The sequence below is a fragment of the Lipotes vexillifer genome, unplaced genomic scaffold (assembly GCF_000442215.2).
Source record: "Lipotes vexillifer unplaced genomic scaffold, Lipotes_vexillifer_v1.1 scaffold1693, whole genome shotgun sequence".
In the NCBI taxonomy this organism is placed as follows: Eukaryota; Metazoa; Chordata; class Mammalia; order Artiodactyla; family Lipotidae; genus Lipotes; species Lipotes vexillifer.
Genome location: NW_006782186.1, coordinates 443,073 through 459,118, shown reverse-complemented (window position 1 = coordinate 459,118; position 16,046 = coordinate 443,073). Strand labels below are relative to the sequence as shown.

The 16,046-nt window shown below is 50.1% G+C and overlaps 1 protein-coding gene across 1 annotated transcript in view; it reads left to right on the top strand.

The window, feature by feature from the left end:
* Positions 1-16,046, top strand: part of MAP6 (microtubule associated protein 6) — an 89,172-nt gene that overhangs the window by 48,680 nt on the left and 24,446 nt on the right. Inside the window, exons 3-4 of the mRNA XM_007455032.1 lie at positions 10,160-10,373; positions 13,104-13,300. Coding sequence (XP_007455094.1) covers positions 10,160-10,373; positions 13,104-13,300 — 411 coding nt within the window. The remainder of the gene's footprint in view (positions 1-10,159; positions 10,374-13,103; positions 13,301-16,046) is intronic.

Below are 16,046 nucleotides of genomic sequence, written 5' to 3'. Positions count from 1 at the left end.
CCCAGGTGCACGGGGGCCTGTGAGCCCCATGCAGCCCGTGACAGACTGAGACAGCAGTTACCTGCAGAATGAGCCATTTACCTAATGAGGGGAACCCACATCCCGACACTTGTCATTGCCAACTGATGCCCGTGCTAGATCTTTCCATGGAAGGGAAAGGAGGATTCTTTTCCTCTCATTCTCCGTTCACATTCGATAAGCTTCAAACTTTATATACTGACAGGTTTTTTGCCCAGTGTGTGCTTTCCTCATTTCAAAAATAACTCACACATGGTGTGCATGTGTTTATTGGGTTTTAATGGATAAGAAGAGCAATCCTAGCTGATTAGAATGTTGGCATTCTCTGTAAGATTCCCTTTCACACAAAAGAAGCTGAAAGATGCATGCAGTACATATACATGCATAGATCATAAAACTCCTCTCTTGACCCAGTCATCTCTAGAGGGAAGAAGCAATCATCCACTCCCCCTAGAATGAGAGAGAAGCCTCTCTAAGCCCCCTGCAACCCACCAGGCCCAGAGATGTTCTTTCCTTTTTAGTCTACAAATCCTACTTCCTTTAACCAACTCCTGACAATAGCTTGGCAACCGACAGCATTCACTGACTGCTTCCAACCTGAGTTCAATAAGGAACCTGCTTCCCTTCTTCTAGAACACTTTAATATAACAAGTGTGGACACGATTTTTGAACAAAGACAATGTTTCCTTGGCAACATAAATTACTGATGAAAATCTACAGGAAGATTTTAAACCATCAAGATTTAAAAGGGTGGTTTTCTTCCTTCATAAAGCAGTTGAGGAATGTTGTTGAAAATTTCGTTGTCAAGAGAATGGGGAAAGAAGGACTTAGACACATAATAAATAAATCTGGGGCTTATAGGCAGAGAAGTAGAATTTATATATGATTGTAGTTGGCAATAATCTATTATTCTAAGACTCCACTTCTGTCAAGAGGTGATCTGTACTAATTAACACATGTAGATATTCTTCACAGCAGTAAAATTGTCCTTCTATACTTCTGTTTCATTGTTTCTTGTAAATGTCAGGCTTTTCCAAATGAGAAATGAAGGACCAGCCTCTGTTCTCTTCTTTTACAACACCGTCTCTCCAAGGCCAAACCCTCTCTGCATTCTCCCGATGCCTCCCCTCTTCCTCTTCTGGGACCTGGCTTCATCAATCACCCAGCTCTCTCCCGTCTTCAGTCTCTCCCTCTGTAACTGCTCTTTCAATATCTCCCCTTGAGTCACTGCAAAAAAATGTGCTTAAGTGGGACAAGGCCTTAAGGAGTGAACATCTGCTTATAGTGGGCCCTCAGTATTGGAGATTCAATTAATCAGGCATTCATTGAATGCTACTTTGTCCAAGTCTAACGTGAAATGCATTCAGAAATGAACCTGCCACTGGAAGCTTCTGTCCAAATTTTGTCCACGTTGGGCACCAAACTGTTGACTGCAGTGGTCAGAAAAAACAATAGCTGGACAGATATTTGATGTCTGTGTAATTGTTTAGTCCCACTAACTGCAAGGTCAGTGAGGCTGGAGCAGCATCTGGCTTTCGCACTGCATCTCCATCTTCGTGAGTGCGATGAAGATGTTCAATCATTTTTCTTGAGCACGTGACTCTGTAATGAAAACCAAATACAGTATGATGCAGTTATCCTCCATAGACTTGGTAATTCTGACGTTCAGGTCTTCTGCAACTAATACGTTCTCATTTAACCCCACATCAATCCTGTGAAACAGGCCTTAAGCAAATCCTTTCCAAAGGAGCTCACTGAAGTTCAAAGCAAGTGAGGGACTGACTGGAGGGTTAGAGCCAAGATGGCACCCAGGTTTATCTTATTCCAGAGCCTGGGTTCTTGCCAGGGAACCACCGACTCTCTTCTGGCCCAGGTTCGATGCTTGTTCCCACCTCCCTGCCCTCGGCCTGTGCTTCCCTGAGCCCTGGCATGTGCTGTGTGCACTGAGGCATCATTTTCTCCTGTGAGGGCCTGAGTTTCTTTGTTTCTGCTTGTGACCAGGCCCCCAGGCACGTATTTCTTAACCAGCTTTGCTGCATAGGAGGCTTTGCTACCTCTAGTGAAGGCTGCAAAATGTTCCCCCTCAGGTTCTTACAGCCGGAGCATGACCGTCTCTATTCACCTGATGCCACAGCTCTGCTGGGAACTTGAACTTCCTGGGCTCTGCTCACACCAGTGCTCTCTGCCTTGCTGACCTGAGCCCTGGGTTTTTAAAACTCCTTTCGATGGGAAGAGTAATTTCTGATTGGGGTCTGTATTAGAATTTATTGCTATGTAACAGATTACTCCAAAACTTAGCAGCTTAGGCCAACAAACGTTAATGATCTCAGACAGCTTCTGAGGGTCAGAAATCCAGGAACAGCTTAGTTGGGGAGTTCTAGCTCAGGGTCTCTCGTGAGGTCCCCTGAACGCTTGCCTGGGGCTGAGAGTCCACTTCCAGGATGGCTCACTCATATGGCTTTTAGCAGGAGGCTCGGTTCCTTGCCACATGGACCTCTCCCTAGGGGCTGTTTGAGTGTCCTCGTGACGTGGCAGCATGCTGTCCCCAGGCTGAGTGATCCAAGAGAGGGAGAGCAAGGACGAGGCTACAATGGCTTTGTGGTGCAGTCTCGGGAGCTACATACCATCACTTCCACCGTATTCTGTTTGTTGGAAGCAAGTCACTAAGTCCAATCACATTCAAGGGGCAGGGAATTAAACTCCATCTAAGGGAAGAATGTCAAGGAATTTGTGGACATACTGTGAGAAGTGGTATATATGCCATGAGATGCTCGTGTAGCAACTTTATGCCCCCTCCCTGGCTGGGGCAGCCCAGGGACTTCCTGTTTAGCTGTTCACAGGGGTGAGGTAGAGGCTGCATTCTGAATCCATGTCCAGGGCACAGTGAGGATTACACAGATGCAGAAAGACAGTCCTGACCTTCAACAAGGGCACAGTCTGGGAGGGAAGGAAGATAACTACACAGGTGGCCTAGGACAAGCTGGAGGACAGTGAGTGCTACCAAGAGATGAAGGTCAGAGGAGGAAGGCCTGATTCAGCAGTGGGCCTGGGGACTCCCTGGAGGGGAGAGCACTGGATCCTGGCACGGCAGGTCATGTAATACTTCAGCAACTGGAGGCGTGGAGGGAGTAGCGTGCCAGGAAGGGGAACCGCACAGCAGGAAAGTGCAGTCTGTGTCTGGGGAGGGGCAGCGTGGAGTCCTCCTGGGCAGAGTCGGTGACAGTACCCGTGGCACAGTGTCGTTGCGAGGACAGCATAAGACAGTGCAGTCAGAGAACCTGGCACGCAGAAAACACTCACTCAGTGATGATGCGGATGACTGATGAAGATAGAGAAATGAGGCTGGAATGGTCACCTGGGGCCAAGTCACAGGGCTCTGCCTGTCATCCTAAGGAATCATGACACGTGGCAGCTAGAAGGGACCTTAGCTGGGACTTTGTCCTTTAGGACACTGGGAACTGCTAAGGTGTTCCCATAGGGGAGAGTGCGCTCACAGCCGAGCAGGTTTATCCTGCAGCATGTCTTGGGTGGGTCCAAGTGAGGAGATGGGGGCCAGGATCCTGATGCTGTGGTCCAGGGAGAGGAGGTGTTGAGGGCCCAGGTGAGGTGGGCACAGGGGCTGCACAGGAGGCGGTGAAGGTAGAGCATTTGTTGACTCCTTTAAAAACTCTGGCTGGTCAGCACAATCTAGAAGCTCTACTTTAGCAGCTGCTCTAAGCGTGACTGTGCTGTGCTTTGAAGATCCCGAGGGAGCAGCCCAGGAACATCTTGTCCACCAAGTCCCCACACACTGAGGCGGCTCACACCAGCCCAGGCTCCCCTCCATGGGTTTCCCCAGCACACAGGGGCCATCAGTGGAGTCCTGTAAGGAGTCCTTATGCCCAGACCTGAACAGAGCAGTGGAGCCACTTCTCTGTGCAGTTGACTCACCCACAGACGGACATCATAGTCCCAAACCCATTCTCTGCCCCTGCAGGGATTATTAGGACATCAGTGATGCCCTAAGCCTCAAGTGATGGAGTCCATCTAGGGGACAGTGAGGCCTTGGCAATGTGGTTGGATCACCCAATCCCCATGACTTCCTTACATCCGGATACGGGAGAAGCCTTGGCATGAGGAACAGCTCTGGGAGGCCAGCGCAAAAGCCTGCAGATGTGGATCCTCCCAGTTTGCCCAGAGCCTCACTGGCGTGTGTACCAGACAGGCTGAAGGGCAGTGCTTTTTTGTGTTTGCTGCCAGGATCCAAAGTCGCTATGAGCTTGAGGTGGGTTACACACCTACCCCCAAGTGTGGAGAAGCTGACAGAACGAGGCCTTTGAGTCAGGCAGACTGCGGTCCAGTAACTGCCTGACTATGTACTGGCTTGTACTGGCTTGGCTTGGCGTCCCTTCATTTCCCTCCTGCTCAGTTCCTCACACACAGCATGGGGTGAATAACAGTGACCACACAGGGTGTTCAAAGGCTAAAGTAGGGTTAGATTCTTAAAGGGCTCAGCCATTTAACAAGTAGGTGTTGGGCAAGTGTTTATTAAGTTTTCCTCTCCTTCCCTGTCCTGATTATCCCTGCCGCGGCCCCCAGCCAGCCCCTTTCCCATCTGAGGCAGCTTCGCTCAGCAGGGGCGCTAGGTGCCTCCGGTCAATCTAGGGAGGATGGATTCTGTGGAAGCTTGGGTGACTTGGCATGTTTACTTTCATGAAGGAAACTCTTCCCGACAAGAACTTAAGACTTGCGGCTCATGGGTTTTAGGGGCGTGGTTTAAGCAGTAATAGAAGCCCCATGTGTGAGCAGCCTTCACAAGTCTCTGTAGTAGAACAGAACCCTTGATTTTCTTTGATTCTCCAAATGTTTCTTGGATGTTTTGCTCTATGCTATTCAGGGCAGCAGGGAAACACAGATAAACAGAGCTCAGTTCCTGGTGAGAATGGCCTCTGGCTAAGGCAGGAGACAAGTTTGTGAGACCATCATCATTTCAGCATGATGGGCACCGGATAGAAGCATAAGATGTTCTCTTGCCTCCAGGGAGCAAGCGCTGCACCATCTAGGCAGGCAGGAAGGGCTCAGGAGGAGGGCCAGTTGCTGACCAGAAAGGAAATCAAATAACAGCTGTTTCTAGTAAATGCCTACTGAATGCCAAACCCTTCAATCCTGAGAGGAATGTAGGAAAGATATGGAGTGTGGCTCTCAATGATGGCCCAGGGGGAAGGAAGGGTTCTGGCGGGCAGGTGAGGACTGAGGTCCTTGCCCAGCCAGGCCCCTAACCTGTAGTCTGATACAGGGTAAGTTAAAGAATATCCCTCTGCAGCCACGCAAATGAGATTGGACTTGAAGGAGAGTTTTGTCATGAATTTTCTGTTATATATCTTATCCCTCGAGAGAGACAAACGGACTCATGAAAGAATTAAAGAATGTGAAACTGCTAGGTAACCACAAAGTTGGACAGTACAGTAGAGGGTCCAGGAGCCAAGAGCTGGGAGACTTTGGGCTGAGTAATCCAGGATGGCTTCCTGGAAGAGGAGAGCCCTGAGCTGAGCCTTGAAGAATAACTAAAATTGGGACAGTCTGAGAGGAGGAGGACACCATCAGTGGAGGAATAGGAATAGTGCTGCCTCGCTCAGAAGTGTTCAGCGGCTCCCCAGGCCTCCCACCAGCATCCAGGCATGGCATTCCGGGCTCTGTACAGCCTGCTCCTAGCTCCTGCCTGCCTGGTCACCTTGCCATCCCTCCAAGAGCCCCACCCTCCCACTCCCTGAGTGGTTCAGCCGCTCTGTGAACCTGCCCCAAATACCTCACTGCTGCCTGATTCCCCCCACCCACTTCTCTATCTGCATCCTTCAGTGCCCCCGTCCCCACTTCACCCCTCAGAATAAAGCATCCTTTCCCCTCTATACTTCTGTCCCATTTGCTTCATTCTGCCTTTTCTTAGGGTCACACATGGACAGACCCTGACTCACTAAACTGTAGAGACCTCAACCTTGGCTTCCTCCTCTCTGTGGGCCACAAGCCATGGCCATGGCTGGAGTTTGGCAAATGCCAAACAAATGAATGAATGAATGATCAAGCTGAAATCTGGTTGCACAGAAAGGGGAGTTGATGGTTACAGAGGACCATGAACTCGTGGCAAAAGGAACTGGACATGACTGACCTGAGAGTGTGGGCCATACTGCTCTGGGAGGAGCATCTCAGGGCTGGGGGAGCTCAGGTATTCTCTGTGCAGTCTGTGTCATATAAACCCTCCACAGCATTGCAGACAGCAGGCCACAGCCTGCACAAGCACCTCCAGTGAGGGCTGCTAGCACGCTGCAGCTCCAGCACATTGTCCGAGTGCAGTGGGAAGGATGTGGGCTGTGGAGCCCGACTGACCTGGGCTGAGAATCAGCTCTGCCATTTGCCAGCTGTGTGGCCTTATGCAAGCCACTTAACCTCTCTGAGCCTTGGTGACCCTCTTTCATAAAAGGGAAATAATACTGCTTCCTTTCAAAGTTGTTGTAAGGATTATAGAGAATATACAAAACAAAAACAACCTTCCAGCTTTGTAAGAGGTGACTAACGAATGGTACATAATTCTTTTATGACATATGATTAATTGTTCCATATGGCTGGGGAAGGTTTTGTGGAGAGTTCAAAGAAAGTTCTAGGTAATAGAATTTGGGTTTAAACCTAACAGCCTGTTATAAGTACAGTAGACTTATTATGGGACTCATTAACACATCCCACGTGAAGATGATGTACCAAAGTGGTTCAAGACCAGGGTGACCAAGCTGTCCCCACAAGGACACGTCCCATGGATAATGCTCACAGAGAGACACTTACCAGCCCACAGGGGCCGCTGCAGAGAGAGAGAGAAAGCTGCAGAAGCTGGCCTGGGAGAAATGACCCAGAATCAGTGCTTGGGGCCAGTGTATACCTATCTCAGCCCTCATACTGCAAGCAGGCAGGCAGGCAGGGGTGGGAGCAGAGAATCCAGGTTTCTGCCATCGTATTTTGGGAGCCAGGTTGCTACTGCTTTGGCTACTGAGAGATGCAGGCCAAGTATCAGGGCCCGAGGGTGGGAGGAAGGAAGGGAGTCCTGGCGCCTCAGGCAGGTAATGGGGCCTGAGCCCCAGAGGCAGCCTGGGCCAGCACTGGGCCTGTGTGTAGAGCCAGAATGGCTCAGAAGTCGGGTCATGGTAACTGGCTGGGGCTACAGAGGCAAATGTGGGGAGGAGAGGCTCCAAAAGCAGCCTTGAATCCGAGTAGGTGGCTGCCATTAACAGAATCAGGAGGGTCTCAACCCTCCTCCCAAATCCCCTCTCTTCCCAGGTTCCACGGCTCAGGGGGTCGTGTCCCCACCCACAAACCCAAATATCTCTCCAAGCCTGGCCTCACTCAGCTCAGCCATGTTCGAGTCCTGCCCATTTCCCTCGACTCAGTGCCGTGTTCCGTCCGCACTGCCACGATCCTGGTTAAGGCCTCCGCTTTCCTCCCAGCTCACTGCACATCCCTCTGTCCTCCCACTCCACCCCTCCCCCTCTGTCCCCATGCACACTGCTACCAAAGTTCTCTTCCCCAACAAGAATCTGGCCACATGCATCCATGGCTCGAACTCATCTGGCAACTTCTTGTTACAGTCCAGACCATCCCCTTGGCATGGCTGGCAGGACCTTCATGACCTGCCCAGCCTCTCCTGTCCTTCCCCACCAAGCTTCAACCCAGCCGCCTGAGCTTCCCGCAGGTCCTCCTGGGGGGCCGGGCCTCTCGTGAGCCTCTTTGTATGCCCCCCATTCTGCCTGGAAACCTGCCCCGCCACGTGCGGCCGGCTCCCTGTCAGTCTCCACGACTCCTTCCAGAACCCGCCCCCCAACTGCTGGGCTGGTGCAGGATCTCCTCCCCTGTGCTCCCCACTCCCTCCTCCTTCATGGAGCCTATCTTACTGTCCTGGAGTAAACTCCAGTCCCTCCCTCTCCCACACCTTGAATTCATCCTGCCAGGCAGACCTTAAGCACTCAGTAAATGTTTTATAAACGAATGAATAAAGGAATGAATGAATGAGTGCAATGGAGCAGTGAGGGAATCCAAGAAGAGTAGACAACTTGGCAGGGGAGACAAGATGATTTGGTTCTAGGGATGCTGAGTTTGAGTTGGTGGGGCATTTAGAAGTAGGTCCAACTGCGCTGGAAAGGCAAGTCTAAAGCTTTGGGAGGATCTCTTAAGAAACTGTGGTCAGTCTGCTCACACATGAGCCAGTGCCCCTCAGGAGCTCAAATGACCAGGATATGGCTCAGTGTTACCAAACCAGCTTTATCAACTCAGAGACCCTCAGAGCCTGAAGGCCATTATAAGGACATTGTCTGGTCAGTTCTTTTTTTGACAGATGAGGAAACCAAGGCTCAGAGAGGGGAGAGGCCTGCTCAGCATCTACCTAGAGGCAGAGCTAGGGCTAGAATTCGTGTGTCTCCTTGGCAGCCTGAGCTCTCTCTACCGTCCCCTGTGGCCCGTTGTTTGTGGCACTCATGTCTGAGCCCTGAAGGAGGGAGTTGCCATGAGGATGAGAGAGGGTGCTGGAGAGCCTCACTCCACAGATATTCGTACACTGGCTCTTCCTTTCCCACAACACAGCTTCTCATGGCCCCAAATCAGGGGTGACAGATAAAGACCTCAAAGCCACAGAGCTTATGTATTGAATGTCTTGCACTCAACGAACAGGATGGACCCTGTGGCCTACATCAGCAGCGACATTTATTTTACCCTGTTTTGAACACTGTCACCATCTACTCTCCAGTCCTGTAACAGATCAGATACGGCTGATTAGAAACCAGGAGAGAGATCGCTATGAAGCAAACTGACACACTGACTCAAAAAACACCAAATAGGGATCATTTAGGGTAAGGACCAATAGCTATTCACACCAAACCCACCAAGACTCTTACACATCATGTATCCCAACACAAGTCCCCATGGTGACATCCGGTTGTGTTCAGTACATTTTGCTTATTTATGATCTGCAGGCATTTAGACATTTCATAAGGATTTTCATCTAAAGTGATTGAGATTGTTAAGGTTCAGGTAGCACAAGAAGCAAGCCCTCTGCTATTGAAGAGAAGTATTAACTTTAAAGATTCAGGGTTACAGAGCGTCTTCATCATGACAAAGGAAGGAACAGAACTGGCTTTTTTTTTTTTTTTTTTTGGATGGTTAGTTGTGGGTTTTTTTTGTAGAGTTCTTTTTTTTTTAAACATCTTTATTGGAGTATATTTGCTTTACAGTGGTGTGTTAGTTTCTGCTGTATAACAAAGTGAATCAGATATATGTACACATATATCTCCATATCCCCTCCCTCTTGCGTCTCCCTCCCACCCTCCCTTTCCCACCCCTCTAGGTGGTCACAAAGCACCGAGCTGATCTCCCTGTGCTATGCGGCTGCTTCCCACTAGCTATCTATTTTACATTTAGGAGTGTATACATGTCCATGCTACTCTCTCACTTCGTCCCAGCTTACCCTTCCCCCTGCCCGTGTCCTCAAGTCCACTCTCTACGTCTGTGTCTTTATTCCTGTCCTACCCCTAGGTTCTTCAGAACCTTTTTTTCTTTTTTTTAGATTCCATGTATATGTGTTAGCATACGGTATTGGTTTTTCTCTTTCTGACCTACTTCACTCTGTATGACAGTCTCAAGGTCCATCCACCTCACTCCAAATAACTCAATCAGAACTGGCACTTTTTCGTTTGGCCACAACGTACCAGGCACAATGTCCAACACGTTGTCTCATTTAACAGTCACAGCTCTCTAACCTCACACACAGCAGCATTCGGTCATATGTGTTGAACTCATAAATGACTGAACGGATGAGTTTTTCCAGCCTCATTTTAGGTACTGTGAAAATGAGGCCTAAAGATGAGAACTGCCTGTCCATGGTCACACAGTGGGAGCTGGGAGCCCGTGCTCTTTCTCTGAACTACTGCTGCTGTTGTCACAACCTGCCTCGACCGGGCAGGAAGGAACACTTACACTTACGCAGGAGGAGAGAGTGAGTTCACTCTTCAGCCACACATCAGTCAGCCCGACAAGCACTAACTGAGAACCTGCTGTGCTTGCCGCCCTGTGTGAGAGCACTGCTTCTGGGTATAGGATGTATCATATCACTTAGGCCTTCTTTGATTTGCAGGAATGAATTCAGAGCATGGACTGACATCAAGCCTGTGAAACCCATAAAAGCCAAGCCCCAATACAAGCCCCCGGATGATAAGATGGCTCATGAGACCAGCTACAGCGCCCAGTTCAAAGGGGAGGCCAATAAGCCAACCCCAGCTGACAATAAGTTCATTGATCGCAGAAGAATACGCAGCCTCTACAGTGAGCCCTTCAAGGAACCGCCAAAGGTGAGACTGAACTTCTGGGGACCCATCAGCACTGTCTGGCATGGAGGGGTTAACTGCAGCAGAGACTGGGGGGGTGGGGAAGGGGGTACTGCCAACTCTGGCCCCGCCCCTAATGGCTTCTTTAAAGCCCCTCCTTTCCTTCACAGCACACAGAGACAGAGGGGCTTCTTACCAGGGACCTTTGCTAAATTCAAAGTGAATTTTTAAAGGAACATTACCTAAAATGAAAACAGCTTAAAGACTGGTAGGTTTCCAGAGAACTAGCTTCTGATTTTGAGAAACCCCCCCACAAATGGCAGAAAATCTCACATGAGCCCTAAATCCCCTTGTCTTAAAATAACTGTGCTTTTGCCCCCGAAGTGCTGACCCAACCTTGGAGGCTTCCTTGCCTGACTTCTTTCCCACCCAGCCCCTGCCTCATCCTCAGCTCCAATCACTGGACACTTCTTTACCTCCCAAATCCCTAAAAATCACCTGCCTTTTGTTATCCTTTCCCTCCAGCCAGCAACAGTTCTCAGTCTGTCACAATACACCTGTCACGTCAGCTGCAAGATGTGTGCCAAGTAGTTTGTTACTATAATAAACAGTTTGTGAATGATTTTCATTTCTAAGTAAGTTACAGTGGGTTCAGGGATTTTCCAGTGACATCAGAGCTTTGCCTTATTTGCATCGTGATATGCATTCATGAGAGGGAGAATCATGTTGGAGACTCTGCTGCTGAGGCAGGAATCACACATGCCATAGCTTATTCTATGATGTCAAGCCATACGGCATTGTGCAAATATCAGCTCTCCTCTCTATAATAGCAGTAAAAGTCTGAAAACCTAAGAGCCTTTGCTCTGCTTCGTCCTAAAGTCTTGCAGTCAAGTGGAGTTTCCTCTTTGGCCCGGGACTGGTTTACAGGTAAGGCAACTACCCAACCCAGTTTGCCTGCACTACTCCAGATGAAGCATTGAAAATTCCATATTCCATGAAAGCCCTCAGTCCTGGGCAAACCAGGACGATCGGTTACCTTATTTCCAGGTCAGGGGTGACTGAAAACCCCTCGACTTCATTGAGTGGATGACCCAGCCTGTGAGGCCCAACATCATCTCCATCCACCTTCCACAGATGAAGTGGGACCCAGGACATGGGGTTGACTTTGGACAAAAGAAGATTCACGTAGAGGAGCGAGGGAAGATTGGGGAAAGTAAACCCAGAGGTGGGTGGGAGGAGGGTGGCATATTGAGGGATCATACCCAGTGGCCCAGAGTTCTTGAGAAAGAGAAGAAAAGACCATCTTCCAGGAATGAGGGGGCAGAACTGGCAGCAGGTAGCTTGGGGAGAGGGAAGTGGGCTTGAACAGCAGCTCTGGGGAAGACCGTCTGGGGAGCCAGCCAGAGGGGAGGAGGGGATGGCTGGACAGCGCTGAAGGCCTCACTGGGCGAGACTGCCCGCCCAAGCCTCTCAGTGAGGACGTTTGTGCACAGGAGCTCAGAAACAGGAAAAGCCGGCTCCTGCTGTGGTAGTAAACCGCCCAGAATCTCAGTGTCTTCCGTCAACAAAGGTTTATTTTTTTTTATTTAGATTCACGTAGAGGAGCGAGGGAAGATTGGGGAAAGTAAACCCAGAGGTGGGTGGGAGGAGGGTGGCATATTGAGGGATCATACCCAGTGGCCCAGAGTTCTTGAGAAAGAGAAGAAAAGACCATCTTCCAGGAATGAGGGGGCAGAACTGGCAGCAGGTAGCTTGGGGAGAGGGAAGTGGGCTTGAACAGCAGCTCTGGGGAAGACCGTCTGGGGAGCCAGCCAGAGGGGAGGAGGGGATGGCTGGACAGCGCTGAAGGCCTCACTGGGCGAGACTGCCCGCCCAAGCCTCTCAGTGAGGACGTTTGTGCACAGGAGCTCAGAAACAGGAAAAGCCGGCTCCTGCTGTGGTAGTAAACCGCCCAGAATCTCAGTGTCTTCCGTCAACAAAGGTTTATTTCTTTTTTATTTTTTGCGGTACGCGGGCCTCTCACTGCTGTGGCCTCTCCCGTTGCGGAGCACAGGCTCCGGACGCGCAGGCTCAGCGGCCATGGCTCACGGGCCCAGCCGCTCCGCGGCATGTGGGATCTTCCCGGACCGGGGCACGAACCCGCGTCCCCTGCGTTGGCAGGCAGACTCTCAACCGCTGCGCCACCAGGGAAGCCCAACCAAGGTTTATTTCTTACCAGTATGGGCCCACCGTGGGTGGGCTGCAGCTCTCTTCCTCAGCACCTCTTCCGTCTGGAACTCAGGGTGAAGAGCAGCCTCTCTGTGGCAGAGGAAAGGGGCACATTGGGAAGCACAGGCTGACTCTTGATCTTCTGTCTGGAGGTGACCCGTCACCTCTACTCACATCTCATTGCCTAAAGCCACTCACGTGCCTGCCTGAGTTGAGCAGGATGGTGAGGTACAGTCCTCCCGTGGGCAGGGGCAGCAGGGAGTGCATCACAGAACACAGTCCACCTGGCGGGGCCTGGGGCGAGGGCTGGCGGCGGGAGCCAGTGTGGCCAGCGAGAGGACGGCCAGAACGGCTGATCGGGGGCTTCAGAGGGGAGATGGCGGATGCCCTAGCATCCCTGAAGAGGCTTTACATGCCATGCCCCTCCGAGTCCTGTGTTGTTACTGTTATCCTTTCACTAATCACGTCTTCTCTCTAAATTCGCCCTCCTACTCCCTCCCCTTCTGTGTTTCTGTTCGCCGTCTGTCTGTCTGTCTCTCCGTGCAGGTGGAGAAACCTAGTCTCCAGAGTTCCAAACCAAAAAAGACCTCAGCGAGCCATAAGCCCCCGAGGAAGGCCAAAGACAAGCAGGTGGTGTTGGGCCGGGCCTCCAAGAAAAAGAGCGCGGAGGGCGCCAGCGCTGCCCCGCCTGCTGACAAGGAGCAGAGCGCAGAGATGAACAATAAGCTGGCTGAGGCTAAAGAGTAATGCACTGCACTTCCCTTGCTTCTTCTCTTCTTTTTCTTTTTTCTTTTTCACTAACCAGCAAAAAAGGCCACAAAATTGATTAGAGGCTTCCCATCTGCATGGGTCCTGAACGTCCTAGGAGCTCTTTGGTTTCTTTGAACAGACGGATCCTGTTTCAGAGACTGGGCGGCCTGCCTCCTGTGCAGATCTAGAGCAGGTCTGCACCACGGGCTCCTGGACCAGCCAGAGCCTGTGTGCAGGGCGGTGCCTCCTGGCGGGGGAGAATATACCTGCTGAGGGAGGCCCGGGGACCACAGGGGAACCGTCCTGGCGGTGCTTAGACATGAATGTAGGGCGTCTCCCTCCTGTTCCTCCCCAGGGTCTGTGCCAGTGATCAATTTTGAACTTTAGGTAAAAGTGTTCTTTTCGAAAACTCACGCGCTAGAGAAGCTGGACCTGGGCTTCGGCAATTGACAAAATTTGTGGCAATATTTAACAAGCAAACAAAAATATTCTGGCCTTCCTGTCAATAAAATGAGTTGTGTCTGTTAAGTTTAAGTAATTTTTTCCTAGACTCTTCTGTTAGAAACACGTGACTGCATTTAGTTTCCTATCAGTGGGCTTTAAATTGTATACCAAGAAAATGATGCGCCACTGATGACCAAAACTAGGCCAGGGCAAAAAGGTTAGGTGTTATAGGTACACTCCAGACATCATAGGAAGATGACAAAAATGAGGAGATTGTTTTCCTGTTAACTCTCCGCCTATCCAGTGCTGCGGATTTTGCAAAGTGACTGGTTACAGAGGACTGAGGAAACAAGTTCAAGGTGTAAGGATAGTGTATTTAGAATGTGGCTTTCTTGCTTCTGAGAAACACACAGCAGGAAGCAGATGTAGTGGCTACGGTGACAATGTTTACTGTTCCTGCCTGGGCTCTGCTTGCTCTGTCCCTCAGAGAGGACAGGAGATACTGAACTTCAGGTTATGGGAAATTTCTATGACTTAGCCTGAGACGAGGAAAGTTCCCTGCTATGTGATTAGCGAGCATTTTTGACCTCATTTCTGAATAAAAGCAGCTCTCCCTGCATTGTGCGTCTCGTGTCTGTGTGGCCAAAGCTGCCAGTGGCAGCAGTGCCACCTTAGCTGTGCTAGAGTTGTGTTGTAGGCATTAGCCAGGGAGTTGTGGAAAGACCCCACGTACCTACTAGAAAAATTACATTTGCAAACCCCGTGGCGGCGTGGAGGTTGCTCAGTACTCTTTATTTCCCATGTCCCCAGGGTGCTTCCTGTCGCTGGCATTCTGAAATCGCTGGGCTGTTGTGTGACACCGACCTCTGCTCAGGCGTACTTTTCTTTTGTAATAAAAGTGGTAATGAGTGAAGTCCTCACAGCTCCCTACCTCAAAAGTCCCGTTAGGTCCTTCAAGTTGGAGGAAATAGAGCCTCCACAAGCTCTCTCATCTTCTGACCATTCAGGCAGCAAAATCCCCATTTACACCATTTTCTTTGTCACCTTTGGGCTGACTGAGAAGTCTCTTGCAAATTAATTGAGCCTGTGCTATGCAGGCCCTATTTCCTAAGAGGACAGAACCTGCAGAAATGAAGCGCTTGGCCCGGCCTTTCTGCCGTCTTCCTTTCTGTCCCAGGGAAGGAACTGTGAGGAGTAAGTACCGAGGAAGGTAGAAAACGTTAGTGAGTTTCAGTGTTTATGAATCACAGATTTTGATGCCTAGCTGGAAAGGGCTAGAGTAAATCTCGGTACTGAGTCAGGTATTTGCTAGCTGATCTTAACAATAATCTCATGCTGAGAGCTCGGTCAGCATGATCTTAACTTTGTCCAGAGAATCTGCCAACGTATGTTCGTTCTCTTGAGATCTGGCATTCGTCAGACATGTTGATGTTAGCCACGATTCGGATTTCTCCGTAGAATAGTCATCTATTGTTTTTTGCAGATCAAGTAAATCAAACTTTACGACGCACAGGGGACCATTCACTCAACATTCGCTTATTGGATGCCTGTGTGCCCGACACAGGGCCAGCCGTGGTGGGTAGCGTGTATAAATGTCTCCACCACAGCACAACCAGGATACGTAGGACTCCACCCCAGTGTCTGATTCAAGTGTGTGTTGCCCCAATTGTAGAGTTAACCACCCACCTTGTGGCCCCAGGCACTGAGTTTCTTCCCTGCCCCACCTGACGCTTTAGATGACCTGTAGGATGTCTTTTCAGGCCTTTAGTCTCCCCATCTTTTTAGTGCCTCCAACCGAGAAAACCCTGTTGGTAGTTCGCTTTGACTCTTGAATGTGTCACTTCACTGGTAAGAAACCTCCTTTGATTTCTACTGTTTACAAATAAAACTCAGCCGGTCGGTCTAGTTCTGCATCCCAAACGCGCTGACTGAAACTGATTTCAGTTTCACAAGCAGTGTTTTAGTGTTGCCTTTCTGAAGGTGGCCAAGCTTCAAATGCCTGTTCGCCCCATTTTTGTACACTTCCCTGTGGTTCCCTGAACTCCCCTGACAAAAGAGCTAGGACTGAAGCTTTCTCACCTTCTGCTTCACTCACCTGCAAAGATGATCCCTAAAGCTGTGCGTTGGGTCCTTAAAGCTTTTTGTTATCTGCTGGTGCTCCCGTTATGCCTTTGCCTCTCTCAAGGCAGACCGGAAGCGTCTAATTACGATTTTGTGGCCTGGGTTTTGTTGCGTACCACAGATTGTCTATGTATGTGTAGCGCACACCTCTCTTGGTGCTATTTCATTCCTGCT